General features: G+C 36.1%; 1 protein-coding gene across 1 annotated transcript; it reads left to right on the forward strand.

Moving 5' to 3' along the window:
- The first annotated feature begins 2,162 nt into the window (after positions 1-2,162).
- On the forward strand, positions 2,163-10,111 carry LOC132720488 (uncharacterized). The gene is made up of 2 exons (XM_060704641.1): positions 2,163-3,728; positions 4,933-10,111. Exons 1-2 carry the CDS (start codon positions 2,234-2,236, stop codon positions 9,162-9,164), a joined length of 5,727 nt encoding a protein of 1,908 aa, XP_060560624.1. The 5' UTR covers positions 2,163-2,233; the 3' UTR covers positions 9,165-10,111.
- Positions 10,112-15,766: the final 5,655 nt, after the last annotated feature.

Raw genomic sequence — 15,766 nt, forward strand, 5'->3', positions numbered from 1 at the left:
ACTTCTGCTCTTAAACCGCATGGCCAAATTTGTTGAAACTTTGCAGGGATGGTTTTTGTTTGAAGATCTACCAAATTTGGGTAAAGAATTAAATACCATAAAGAACTCTGGTTGCCATGGCAATCAAAAGATTTTGTTTATAAAAAATCTTCTAGTAAAAAAAAAGTGCTAGAGCTTAGATATTTGGCATAAAACATCTTGACCCAAGGGTCAAAATTGGCCTCGGCCCAGGGGTCATTGATTTTCCTTATATATACATGTATGTAGTAAAAACTTAAAAAATCTTCTTGCAACAATAAAAAAGAGCTAGATCATAGATATTTGGCAACAAACATCTTCTAGTAAATGTCTACCATGTCTGTTCAAATAAAAGCCCTAGGGTCAAATTTGGCCCCGCCCCAAGGGTCATTGATTTTCCTTATATATATATAGTAAAAACATAAAAATTCTGTGACAATCCCAAACAGGTAGAGTTTAGGTATTTGGCATGAAACATGTTCTAGTGTATGTGTACCATGTTTGTTAAACATAAAACCCCTAGGGTCAAAATTGGCCCGCCCCAGGTGGGGGTGGGGTCATAGATTTTACTTATATGTATACATAAAAACCTTAAAAAACTTCTTGTGATTATAGATAAGATATTTGGCATGAATCATCTTCTAGTAAATGTCTACCAAGTTTGTTCAAATAAATGCCCTAGGGTCAAAATTGGCCCCGCCCCAGAGGGTCATTGATTTTCCTAATATGTATATAGTATTAACTAAAAGATAATCTGCTTGTGAAAATCCAAAAGAGCTAAAGCTTAGATATTTGACCTGAAGCATCTTCTAGTGGTTGTCTACCAAATTTGTTCAAATAAAAGCCCTAGGGTCGAATTGGCCCAGGGGTCATTGATTTTCCTTATATGTATGTAGTAAAAACCTAAAAAAAGTTCTTCTGAAAATCCAAAAGAGGTAGAGCATGACAAATCTAAACAACATTTAAAACACTGGTTCAATTTTGAAATAATTTTACACTAAAATTGCCTTGGTGAAAGTGTTTTCAAATTGTTATTCTGGGGTGGAAAGGAGCTCCATTTTGACCTTTTGACCTATTTCTCAGGTGAGCGATCCAGAGCCCTCTAGGCCAGATAAACAGGGACTTGTTCAGTTTACTCCTCAGAAACTACTGGTGCAATTTCATCCAAACTTTACAGGAATGATCAGTACTAAATGTAGTTGTGCATATTATTTTTTTAAGTATTTTAAGGTTCAATGATTTTATATAGTTATGACCTTTTAATGTCTTTTATCTTTTTAAGTTTTGTTCGGACTACTTGTCTTATACTACTTATGCATTTTATATGAAACTTTACAGGATTGATAGGTTCCTCAAGTACTTGCATATATTAAACGGTTTTCCAGTTGTATAACTTTTGGCTGGGTTATAGCCCTTGTATAAAAATGCGTTTTGCCTTGTTAATGATTTTTGTGTCTTCTGCTACATAGTAGTTGCAACATGCAAATGGCTATCATGAGGCGCCACATGTGATCACTGATGGCTCTTGTTACATATTCACAGTCATGATTATAATACAAGCTATTATTGTGAACTTTATCAAGCATAAAAAGATGTGCTTATCAAATTGATGTATATATTTCAATGCTATTTATAATATTATAACGTTAAATGCAATAAGAGGTAGTTAGTTATATATTCTCAGTCATGTTATACTAATCTGAAAAGCCTGAACTAGAAGATTTTTATTTCTTCCCAGGCTTGAGTGATTAATCACAAATCTTGACAAATCAACTATTTAAATTGTGTCTCCGCTGTAATGTTTTTTTAAAGCGAGTATGAATGGGAATAATAAGCACTTCTTTCGGCGGAATAGTAATTCACTTTACTGTATTTGGTTTATTCATTTTCGAAGCCTCTTTCCGTCTGGTCTTCCTTTTTTTAAAAAAAAAAAAATATTGATATACCATCGGCACGTATTCTCACATTCTAGAGCTTTACCGTTTTATTCAATAATTATGTAGCAAAATTCCAACCATTTTAAAATGTTTGACTGGTGTTTTAAATTTACAAAATTCATGTTATTAAAATTTCAAATTGTTGTCATTTTCAATGTTTTATTCTTAATATATCAATAAGATGATGAAATATTTATTGTAACCATTCCCTTTTGCAATTCATTTCAGAAATACAGACCTTTTAAAATCCAAAGGTGACCATTAGAAAAGGTGGAGTGATGAACGAAGAGCCACACAATGACGGTTTGGCCGGTAGTAAAAGAGAAGAACCTGGCTCTAAGAAAGTTTCGAAAGATGATAGTAAAACTGATCAAAATGCTGATAAAACGGACACACGAAAGAAGTGGTATGCACATGGCAGAAGAAGACACACGTCTGAAACTGGATATGTTGGATATAAACAAGGTGAAAATGTGGAAAATGATCTAGGTGCAAGACCAAAGGAGTTTAGACGTCAAACATTTTTTAACAGAAAGTATGAAAGGAGAGGATCACTGGGTAGTAAATTTCAAAGCGACATAACTAACGAGGGAGGAAGATGTTATCTAAATAAAAGCGGTAAGATTGACAGAGCAGAAAGGAAAGAACCTAAAGATTTTAAAACTACAAAAACATATTGTAGGAAAGAAGCACAAGGCGAAAATATTGAAAGACATGTTGACAAACCACAAAGTAACATTGAGGGGAAACCACCTAAATATGTCAAGCCAGGTTTCAATAAAAATAGAAACAAAACACCAACACCAAAGTCATTCAAAGGAAGTAACATATCTTTAAATACTGTTCTTCAAGAACATGGTGATGTAAATAGCACAAACAAAGCAACTGGAGGTCAGTCAATGAAGACAGAAGAAAATGTAATGCACAAGAAAAGAAAGAGCAAAGAGAATGTGAATAAAGTCACTGAACTTAAAAACCATGCAAAGAAGACGTGTCTTTATGTTGTCATTGGTGAAAGAATAATTAATCAAAGTAGCTTAAAAAACTTTCTACTTCATAGAATGGGGAATCCAAAAGCTCTTGAATTTGAGATTGCTGATTCCTATAATATTAACAAAGGGGGTTCTGATCGTAGTATATTATCTTTGAAGTTTGACAGTTACAAGAAAGCATCAGCAGCTAGACATTTGCTAAACAGAAATAATAGGACTGCTGTCGATAAAATAAGGTGTTCCTTCGATAGAGCAGAAGCAGAGGGTGTCGAAATTAATAGTGCTCAACAGAATGAGTGCAAGAAAGAAATTGCATTAAAAGAAATAGTGGCAACAGCTAGGTTTGAGATTGAAAAACACGATGAAAAAATCAATGATATCCGTGTGAAACTTGAAGCTGTTGCTGGGCACCTAGCTAATAAGCGCGGAGTCTCCCTTTTTGAATACGACAAACTATCGAATGAAAAGCTTGCATATGAAGATAAACTGGATGAGCTAGAGAGGCAAAGAAAAGAGTTTACAAGATACTTGCAGAGCATGTCGGTGAAGTTGGAGGCTATTATTAATAATAAATGTGACAAATTTGAACACGAGCTGAAAGAAGTCAGGAAGGCATTTGGTGTGGAATGTCATAGGTTGCAATCTGCTTTACCGATGTACGCCAGGAGAGAAGAAATCCTATCAATCATTAAAGAGAACCAAGTTTGTGTGATACTCGGTGAAACAGGATCTGGCAAGTCAACGCAAATGGTTCAGTACATCTATCAAGCCGGTTTTGCAGGTATAATAGTTCAATTGTAAAATTGACTAATACGATCATATATCTTATAAGATAAACAGACATGTCATTTCTTATGTACATGTACTTTATAAATTTATATACCCAAATATTTTTAATATATGATATGGTTTTCATTTACTTCAAGACCACTTATAGTTGTATGCAAACAAACAACACACTAATGAATGGCGAGTCTAGATACTGTGTTCTTTCCTTGTCATGATGTCACTGCCCTTGCCGTCTGCAAACTTTAACGTTAATCATAATTTTGGTATTTTTAACGGACTGCTTTCATGCTTGGACGTAACAACCTACACTAGATATTGTCCCAAAGTAATAGAAGGCGTGTGCCCTAAGTGAGAAAACAATGGACAGAACTAGACAAAAATGAATTTTGAAAGGGGACTATATCCAAAGGGTGATTTATCACAATTTAGCACAGATTGACATAACTTTGTTAATTTATTTACGAATTTGATTTTTACTTTGAAAACAGATCTTTTATGACAAAACTTGTAGGTTGAATAATGAAAATATAACATTGATTTTTATTCTATCTGTCAAGTTCTTTAAATTTGCTTTAATTTTTAATTTACAGGTAAGATTTATAATTCGACAAAAGAACACAAGACATAAAAATGTCATGTTGATTTATTATGTTATGACATCGACCTTTAATTTGCCTTGACTGTTAAAGACTTTTTATTGAAGTTTACCTTCATCGTTTTAACTGTTATTTATTCTTTGATTAAAGAAAAACTTATATCAAAACTGACATTATGATTTATTCAAATGTGACTTAAATGACCTTGACCGTGAAGGTCATATTATTGCATTTAGTTTAAAATGTTATTAACTTGTTAAAAATTAATTCATGATATATTATAATGGAGAAATTGATACTGGAAAATAGTCTTAACACTACGACAACACCTACATAATGAATTATTTAAGTATGGCCTTGATCTGCAAATGTCAAATGTGGAAATTTAGTTGTATTTGTACAAGAAAATAATGTTTTCTAGGTGTATTATCTACCACAATATTCTTCCTCCTCCGATGACTTTGACTAAAGAAATAAGAAGAAGTTTAGCGCGGCTTATTATTGTAGGTTTGAAAATTTGTATCTATGTTCGCCGCCGTTAAGTTTAAATCCAGTACTTGAACATTAGGTTTGATCTGTATTCATTTTCTTATGTTGCAGGTGACGGGCTAATTGCATGTACTCAGCCCCGAAAGATAGCAGCCGTAAGCCTTGCGTCACATGTATCTTCAGAACTCGCTTCAAGTGTTGGTCAAGTCATAGGGTATAAAGTAGGAATGCAGTCGAAAATGACTGCATTAACAAAAGTAATGTTTATGACTGATCATATATTATTGAACGAATGTTTACAGGATACCATGTTGACAAAGTATTCATGTATCATCATTGACGAAGCTCATGAACGAAGTATACATACTGATTTACTTCTAGGTATGATTAAGGATGCCCTAAATAATAGACCAGATCTCAAGGTTGTAATAACATCTGCAACTATCGATCCAGACATCTTTGTTGACTATTTTGGCGGTTTAGACCTATGCCCTGTTCTTAGGGTGTCGGGTAGAACCTTTCCTGTAGAAGTGTTTTGGGAACAAGATAATGACGTTGACAGTTCGTTTTCAGACGATTATGAAAAGAAAGCACTTAACAAAGCAATCGAAATTCACCAGAATGAGAAAGAAGGTGACATACTTGTTTTTTTGACTTCAGCTGCTGAAACTGATAGGTGTAAAGAAAGGATACTAAGAATGGTCGGAGAAAAAGAAGTTCAGTGCCTGCAGCTTCATGGAAAACTTAAACCAGAAGAACAACAGTTAGTGTTTGCAAATACACCAAGGGGGAAACGGAAAATTGTCTTTGCTACAAATAGCGCTGAAACATCTATAACAATACCAGGCATCAAGTATGTGGTAGATACTGGTGTTGTAAAGGAAATGAGATTTGACCCCAAAAAGAACATGAATTCACTTGACGTGGTACAAGTCAGTCAAAGTTCAGCAGACCAACGCAAAGGTCGTGCCGGAAGAACTTCGTCTGGTGTTTGTTACAGACTGTACACACACAAGATATATAGATCTTTTAAAAAGGCATCAAGCCCCGAAATCTTAAGGATACAAGTGTCACAGGCTTTACTTAAATTGATGGAATTAGGTGTGGATCCGATGAGTTTTGATTATGTTCAGTCACCTTCTCCAATGGCGATGAAATCAGCGTTGGGGGAACTGGAAGAAATTGGTGCGGTTGACACAAAAGGCATATCTGAACTTGGCCGATGGATTGCTAAATTGCCGGTCGAACCAAGGCTTGGGGCTTTAATTAAGAAGGGAATGGATATGGATATAACTTTAGAAACGCTTATAGTTGCATCTTGTTGCAACCAGAGTGGAATATTTTTCAGAATGGGAACACCTGAAGAGAAAAAGGAAGCAGACGCGAAAAAGATGAAGTTTTGTCATCTTGGCGGAGATTTATTGACCATGTTGAATGTTTACAGAGAATGGGATAAAATACAAGAGAAGGCGAAAGGAAAATGGTGTCAAACAAACAGTATAAATGGGAAAGCAATGAAAGGAGTAAGGGACATGATGAATGAGATGGTCTCTGTTATAAAGAAGGACTTAGACTTAAAGATAAAGCATGAGTTTAAAAGCCCGCAAGACTCGGACGCTTGTGTACAAAACCTCATATTTGAATGCATGACATCCAAACTAGCTTATTACCTTGGACATGAAAGCGCAGGATATCTTATTGTCGATAGGCATCAGAGAGTACAGTTACACCCTTCGTCAGCGATTTTATCGCTTGCTTTTCAACCTGGTTGGGTTGTTTTCAATAGAGTTCTGAAAACTTCAGCAGATTTCATGACAGAAGTGACACCTTTGTCTGATGACGTAGTCAAAGATGCAATCATAAAAGGCAAGATTAACGTTGACATGAAATTATTGGAGAATATGAAAGTTAAGCGTGTTCTTAAAGCTCCTGTTGGCAGGCATGTGTTTTGGAAGTTTGTAGGACCTATGCACAAGAACAGGCGTCAGGTTGAAGAAGACATTAGTTTTGCCTGCAACGGATCCTTAATTGTTATAGAAGCTAACAAACAACGTGGTGAAATAAGTTTATTTAGCACAAATGAGTACGCAAAACGAGCTTCTTCCATGCTTCGCTCAATACTAGACGAAGCACCTCAACAGCTTCTTAACGAGTCACGCGAGGAACCAATTGGCCATGACAGAAGTTGCATACGTGCCGTTTTACGAGAAGGTGGTTCTGCGGTTGATATTCTTATGTCAGATGATTATCGGGCAGTTAACATAAAGCAGAAAGACAATGTAATGTTTGACATTAACGAAGAAAGCATCCAAACATTGCTTGAAGATTATGGACCTGTAGAACAGATATGGCAAACAACGGGGAAAAGACAGCAACAAAGTCCATTTTGGGGAAAGGCGACATTTACACACAAATACGATGCTAAATATGCTGTTGAAGAAATAAATGAAGATGAAAATTGCGAATTTAGATTGTTACCAATAATATACGACTCCCAAATATCAGCCCCAAAACAAGGTTACACCATGAAGCTGACATGGTGTAGACGACTGGGAAAGGGACATTGTTTTGTTTATCTTAATCGGCCGGAGGATATGACGCAAATTTTAACGAATGCACCGATGATAAATGGGACATATGTTCAAGTTATGATTTCAAAACAACAGTCAGATTTGTACATAAAAGGATTAGCACGAGATGCGACTGAAGATGAAGTCAGAGATGGACTTGGCAGTGCTCTTGGACTGTCTTCTTACGAATGTAGAAATAGATTTCGCATAATTATTCCTCGTCTCAATGTGCCTATTGATAATAATGAAAAGGACCAAATCCAGAATGAACTTGCTTCGATTATTTCAATGTATGCTGATCGAGACTCATTTCGCGTACACGTTAAGACTTACAAACAGCAGACTGTAACGTGTGTAGCGTTTGTTACTTTTATGAATCCACAGATTTGTTACGACACAGCAAATGCTATGATAGATGATGATGTAGAAATACGGGAACATTGTATTGATGTTCAGTTAGAATGCAAGACGACGGTGCACGTAAACAAGAAGCTGCATGACTTCGTTGGACAGGATTTAACTAGTCTAGTAGACAGATACGTTCGCAAAAAATCATCAACAACTTTGAATATTAGACATCTTAAATCTGGCAATTTCTCTGTGGATATCAATGCGGTTTCACCGCAAAAACTGGCTAAGGCTAAAGTTAAGGTCGAGAATGTTGTCGGAGGGGATACGTTTGAATGCGGGGAAAAAGAAAACTTACAGTTCTTTTTCAATAAGAATGGTCGAGATGAAGCACGACGTATAGAAAAACTAACAAGGACCCTCATTTTTGTTGACGAAAGACAAATGAAAATATCTATACAAGGTCTTGTCCGTAACAGACTTCGAGCCATACAAATGATAGAAGATTATTTATCGGTCCATACACATGCTAAAGAAACAGAAGTTTGTCTAAAAGGGGAAGAAAATCCACCAGGACTTTTGAAAGATTTGATTATTAGATATGGGTTGCGTTTAACAGGACTTAAAGATGAAACTGGCATTTCTAAAGTATCCTTCAACCTACGGTTTCATGAACTAACTCTTATTGGTAAAGAGGAAAATATAATTAAAGCACAAGAACAGATAAAAAGTGTGAGAGCTGACTTGTCAACACGGGGAAATATTAGAATTGAAGACGCAGATTTACCAGATTGTCCTATTTGTTTATGCCCAGTTGAAGAATCTGATATGTGTCGACTTGAATACTGTGGCCATGCGTATTGCAAATGTTGTTTGGCTTCAATGATTCAAAACGCCGTATCAGATCGTGAACTTCCTGTTGTCTGTGCAGCAGAGGACTGCAATAAAGCTCTTGTCATAAGAGATATCAATACGCAAATAAAGATTGGCAATATAAAAAGAAACGCACTTCTTGACTCAGCTGTGGCAGCTTTGGTTATGAAGAAGAGTGAGGAGTATCACTATTGTATAACTCCAGATTGTGGAATAGTTTATCGAGTGACCAAGATTGGTGAAATGTTCAGCTGTCCTGTTTGTCGGGTCAGGATATGTACAGCGTGCCATTTGCCATTCCATGAAGGTATAACATGTGCCATGTACAAGAGTGCTAAACAGAGTGGGGATTCGTTAGTGAAATGGCTGAGAGTTGACCCGAGTAATCGAAAATTATGCCCGAAATGTGGTTTAGGAATCCAGAAGACAGGAGGCTGTGAGCATATGGAGTGCAAATGTGGTGCTCATATATGTTGGAAATGTATGAGGTATTTTAGTAGTAGCGGCTCTTGTTATGGCCATCTGAGCGAAGCCCATAATAGTTTTGTTTAAATAATTATACATGTTGTCAAGTCACTTCACGTTATGTTAAGTGTTATTTAATCTTGAAGTTTAAACATTAAATATTGTAAAAACTATGTTAAAAATAATATAAAAATAAATGTGATCAAGTTTTAATATTCCAACAAATCACTACTTTTCGAAATCGAAAAATATATAGATGTAGCGAAATTGAACGCATCTAATATTTGTATTGATAATCTGCAAGTATTTGTTTGGAAATTATGTATGAACTGCAAATATGAACTGTTCTGTTTTGTAAAGATTATTCCATGATTAAGAAAATAGTGAAAATATTATATATTGTAATGGAATGATTACTTAATCTTTCTTCTTCAGCAGTGTTATAAAAATGTTGAGTAAGCATAAGTTGATTTCAAAAGCAATTTGAGAGTTTTCTTAGTCTATTTCCGATTATATTAGAATTCACCAGATCTTTTTAAATCAAAGATGCAGCAACCATGTTTTTATGTATTAGAACGGAAACACATGTGTTTAGGTAAAAATGCATTTTTGTTACTGTGAGTCCACATAAGAAACAAAATTATTTCTGCCAAAAATTTTCATCAAAATCAAACTAATATCATCTTATGTTAATCAGTCTTTTTATTAATTGATATTTAACATTGCTTTTTAGCTCACCTGAGCTTGCTCAGGGTGAGCTTTTAGGATCGGTGAATGTCCGTCGTACGTCGTCCGTCGTACGTCGTACGTCCACAATTGCTTCTAGTCAATTGCTTGGATGAGTTCCAACATGGGTCATCTCTGATGAAAAACTAGGTCACACGAGCTAAAAATAGAAAAACCTTGTGAACACTCTAGAGGTCACATTTTTGACCCAATCATCATCAAACTTGGTCAGGATGCTTATCTAGGTGATAACTCGAATGGGTTCGAACATGGGTCATCTCGGATGAAAAAGTAGGTCACAGGAGCTATAAATAGAAAAACCTTGTGAACATTCTAGTGGTCCCATTTTGAACCAATCTTCACCAAACTTGGTCAGAATGCTTTTCTAGTCAATTGCTTGGATGAGTTCGAAAATGGGTCATCTCTGATTAAAAACTAGGTAACAAGAGCTAAAAATAGAAAAACCTTGTAAACACTCTAGAGGTCACATTTTTGACTCAATCATCATCAAACTTGGTCAGGATGCTTGTTTAGATAATAGCTCGGATGAGTTCGAATATGGGTCATCTCTGATGAAAAACTAGGTCACCGGAGCTATAAATAGAAAATTCTTGTTAACACTCTAGCGGTCACATTTTTGCATCAATCATCATCAAACTTGGTCAGGATGCTTATCTAGTTGATAGCTTGGATGACTTCGAACATGGGTCATCTCGGATGAAAAAGTAGGTCACCGGAGCTAAAAGTAGAAAAACCTTGTTAACACTCTAGCGGTCACATTTTTGCATCAATCATCATCAAACTTGATCAAGATGCTTGTCTAGGTGATAGCTCGGATGAGTTCGAACATGGGTCATCTCGGATGAAAAACTAGGTCACAGGAGCTAAAAATAGAAAAACCTTGTTAACACTCTAGTGGTCACAATTTTGACTCAATTGTCATCAAACTTGGTCAGGAAACTTGTCTAGGTCATTGCTGGGAATAAATCGAACATGGGACATCTCGGATGAAAAACTAGGTCACAGGAGCTAAAAATAGAAAAATCTTGTTAACACTCTAGTGGCTACTGTTGTGATCCAAATATTTTGTTAATTGGCCTGAAAGTTTGTTTTGATGATTTCTAAGTCAAGATCGAACATGGGTCATCTTGGATGAAAAAACTAGGTCACACCGCCCAAATATGGAAAAACCTTGTTAACATTCTAGTGTCACATTTTTCGACTCAATTATCATCAAACTTGGTCAGGATGCTTGTCTAGGTAATTGCTTGGATGAGTTCGAAGTCGCATGTGAAACTAGGTCACCGGAGCTAAAAATAGAAAAATCTTGTTAACACTCTAGTTGCTACTGTTTTGATCCAAGTATCCTGAAAATTGGTCTGAAAGTTTGTTTTGATGATTTCTAGGTCAAGTTTGTCAAGTGTCACCTGGGTAAAAAACTAGGTCGCACTGCTCAAATATGGATAATCCTTGTTAACACTGTAGTGGTCACATTTTTGACTCACCTGTCATGAGACTTGGTCAGAATGCTTGTCTAGGTAATTGTTTGGATGAGTTTGATAAGTCAGGTGAGCGATCTAGGGCCATCATGGCCCTCTTGTTTATTTTGCCTTTTATTGGATTGAAATTTACATCTGAAAAACATACCCTCTGGTAATTCTCTAATATTCGGAATAATGTAAATATGTAATGATTAAATTACATAGTTTGATTATTTTTGACATTTTATTTAAAAAACTGTAATAGTTTTTGTGTGTATGCTTTTCAATAGAAATGGACTTTATTTTTCTCTTCAACATTTTTATAACCTTTTCTCCTTTGAGTGAAAAATCAGATATTATTTAAGTTGTGCATTTTCTCGTTGTTTTTTTTGTGTTTTTTATTTGGTTTGTTTGTTTATTTTTGTTTGTTTGTTGTTTGTTTTTACTTAATAAACACCGGTTTGTTAAGTAACTAGGATTGCAACGATACAGTTTTTAGCGCGGCGACTTAAAAGGAAATTATTTGTTACCAGTATCAATTTTAAAAACAAATGCTTTGGTAAAATAAAAAGAAAAAAACTCGAGTTGATGTCGTCTGTTATAGATTTAACGACATGCAATGGCAATTCATAAAGGTTTTAACACATTAACAAGACTTAAAATAGTCAAATTACGTAAATGCATATTTTGATAAAACAGAGAGAATTATTAAAAGAAAAAATCGCGATAAGAGGGTTTTGTACCACGGTATGTTTTGCCTGACGGTATATATCGGTATATCGCCATATCGTTGCACCTTTGTAAGTAACATGAACCCTGTTTTATGTATATTTTTGTGTGTTATTTGGCTAATTGCTTTATGTCTTTACATAATAATAAACTATTTGCTGTTGTCTTACTTTATGTAGCTACTTGCTGTCCCATATAATTTTATTAAATATTGCATGGAATGGGGTTGTTATATTTTCAATGGCTAGCTATTCTTTATTAAGAATGGAAGCTTTTAAACATAAAATGTCTTTGGCTATTTGTTTATTACTATTTATCTAAAACTGGAGCTTGTTAACATGAAACATTTCTGCAATTTGTTCTATACATTTTGTTCTAGCTAAGGCTGTTAAACATGAAATGAGCCGCGTCACGACAAAACCAACATAATGGTTTTGCGACCAGCATGGATCCACACCAGCCTGCGCATCCGCGCAGTCTGATCAGGACCCATGCTGTTCGCTATCAGTTTCTCTACTTGTTACAGGGTTTGTGAGCGAACAGCATGGATCTGATCAGACTGCGCGGATGCACAGGCTGATCTGGATCCATGCTGGTCGCAAACGCATTACGTTTGTTTTGTCGTGATGCGGCTCAAATATTGTTTGCTGTTTGTTCTATATAATTTGTTTGTAATAAATTGGGGATCTTGAATATCTTTAATTGTTATATATATTTTGTTTCGTTGTATTAGTTACTGAATGACCTTAAGACATGTGACTGATGTCTGTCTGCATTTATGATTGATAAAGTGATCATAAGCAATTTTACTGCTTAACTAGTGTGAACCTTGAATCTTAATTTACTTGTATAGAACTCAAACTTTACTAGCATGTAAACCTTTAGCTTTACTGGTGTAGAACTACAGTTTTATTGGTATACTCGAGCTTTATCGGTGTACACCTCCAGCTCAACTGTTGTATACCTCTAGCTTTACTGGTGTAGACATTCTGCTTTACTGGTGTAAACTCTAGCTTTACTGGTGTACACCTCGAGCTTTACAGATGTACACCTCAAGCTTTACCGGTGTAGAACTCCAGCTTTACCGGTGTAGAACTTCAGCTTTACCGGTGTAGAACTCCAGCTTTACCGGTGTAGAACTCCAGCTTTACCGGTGTAGAACTCTGGCTTTACTGGTGTTCACCTCAAGCTTTACTGGTGTAGAACTGCAGATTTACCAGTGTATAACTGCAGCTTTACCGGTGTAGAATTTGGCTTTACCGGTGTACACCTCAAGCTTTACCGGTGTAGAACTTCAGCTTTACCAGTGTAGAACTGCAGCTTTACCGGTGTACACCTCAAGCTTTACCGGTGTGGAACTGCAGCTTTACCGGTGTAGAACTTTGGCTTTACCGGTGTTCACCTCAAGCTTTACCGGTGTAGAACTCCAGCTTTACCAGTGTAGAACTCAAGCTTTACCGGTGTAGAACTCTGGCTTTACCGGTGTACACCTCAAGCTTTACCGGTGTAGAACTCCAGCTTTACCGGTGTAGAAGTCCGGCTTTACCGGTGTAGAACTTACTGGTGTTGAGCTCAACTATTATTGGTGTAGAACTACTGATGTATAAGGCTAAGGCTTCCTATGTGCAGAACTTCAGCTTTGCTGATATAGAACAACTTTACCTGTCTAGATTTCCACCTTTACTGGTGTAAAACTCCAGCTTAACTTGTGTGGAACTCCAGCTTTACTGGTATTTAGTCCAATTTTACTGGTGAATAGTTCCAACTTTACATTTCTTGACTTCAGACTATTCTGATGAAGACATCAAGCTATACTGGTGTAGAACTCCAACTGTACAGGTGTAGAGCTCCAGCTTCACTGGTGTAGTGGTGTAAAAATCCTGCTTTTCTCGTGTAAAATTCAGACTTAACCGAATTACAGCTCCAGCTTTATTGGTATAAAATTTAATTTTTACTTGTCTAGACCTCAAGCTTTTATCATGAAGAAATCCAGATTAACTTGTGAGGATCTCCAGCTTTTCTGGTGTAGAACCCCGGCTTTACTGGAGTATAGCTTTAGCTTCTTGGTGTTGAACTCCTGCTTTACCTGTAGTATCTCTGTTATAGAACTCCAGCTTTACTACTTTGAAACTCCGGGAACAATAGTGTAGAATTCAAATTTAATCGTATACTCAAGCTTAACTTAACTAGTGAAGAAATAAGGGCTTTACTCGTGTAGAAGGGGTAAATATTTTACAAGTTATTGTTCTTATTACCACTTTACTCTGTAACACGGGCAAATTAGATCCATAACTATCATATTAATACTTTATTATGATAGAGTCACTTCAAGATTACTTTTTCGTTCTAAGGGAGACAACTTCGTTTTCGAAACAATATTTAATTTTTAAGAGTTTTGCCGTAGCAAATTTCAATGTTGAGTATATTAAAGAAATACATATGATGTTACTATTTTTGTTATTTTTATATATAGTTCTTGGCAAGTAGTGTTTATCAATAAAGTACCATTTCTTTTATGAGAATAACATTTTTGGCAGTTTCCAGAAAAGAATAGTTTAAAGCTTTAAAAAATCACCAATCTCAATTGACACATCTACAAGTTTTATCTCTGCAACTGCCTTCTAAAAACATTTAATTTATTGCTGTTTAATAAGAACGATTCGTTATTATAAGCAAGATTATGACAGGAAAAAAGGTCAAAGTTGTATGAAGACTACCGCTGACTACGGCGTTATGAGTTCGGTGGTTAAGGTTATTTTGAATGTAGACTATCGCTGACTACAGCGTTATGAGTTTGGTGGTTTAGGTTAAAATTGTATGAAGACTACTGTTGACTACGGCGTTATGAGTTTAATGGTTAAGGTTAACTTTGTATGAAGATTACCGCTGACTACGGCGTTATGAGTTTGGTGGTTAAGGTTAATGTTGTATGAAGACTGTCGCTAAATATGGCGTTATGAGTTTGATGGTTGAGGTAAAAATTGTATGAAGACTACCGCTGACTACGGCGTTATGAGTTTGGTGGTTATAGTTAAAGTTATATGAAGACTACCACCTTCTTCGGCGTTATGAGTTTGGTGGTTCAGGTAAAAGTTGTATGAAGACTACCGCTGACTACAGAGTTATGAGTTTGGTGGTTAAGGTTATCATTGTATGAAGACCACCGCTGACAACGGCGTTATGAGTTCGGTGGTTTAGCTAAAAGTTGTATGAAGATTACCGCCGACTATGGCGTTAAGAGTCGCTGGTTAAGGTAATTATTGTATGAAGACTACCGCTGACTATGGTGTTGAGTTTGCAAGTTGAGGTAAAAGTTGTATGAAGACTACCGCTGACAACAGCGTTTTGAGTTTGGTGGTTAAGGTAAAAGTTGTATGAAGACTTCCGCGGACTATGGCGTTGAGTTTGCAGGTTGAGGTTAGAATTGTATAAAGACTACCGCTGACTATGGCGTTATGAGTTCGGTGCTTGAGGTAAAAGTTGTATGAAGACTACCGCTGACTACAGAGTTATGCGTTTGGTGGTTAAGGTTATTATTGAATGAAGACTACCGCTGACTACCGCGTTATGAGTTTTTGAGGTAAAAGTTGTATGAAGACTTCCGCGGACTACGGCGTTGTGAGTTCGGTGCTTGAGGTAAAAGTTTTATGAAGACTACCGCTGACAACGGCGTTTTGAGTTTGGTGGTTAAGGTAAAAGTTGTATGAAGACTACCGCTGACAACGGCGTTTTGAGTTTGGTGCTTGAGGTAAA

This window comes from Ruditapes philippinarum, unplaced genomic scaffold (assembly GCF_026571515.1).
Source record: "Ruditapes philippinarum isolate M1 unplaced genomic scaffold, ASM2657151v2 ctg3408_1_1_1_1, whole genome shotgun sequence".
Classification (NCBI taxonomy): domain Eukaryota; kingdom Metazoa; phylum Mollusca; class Bivalvia; order Venerida; family Veneridae; genus Ruditapes; species Ruditapes philippinarum.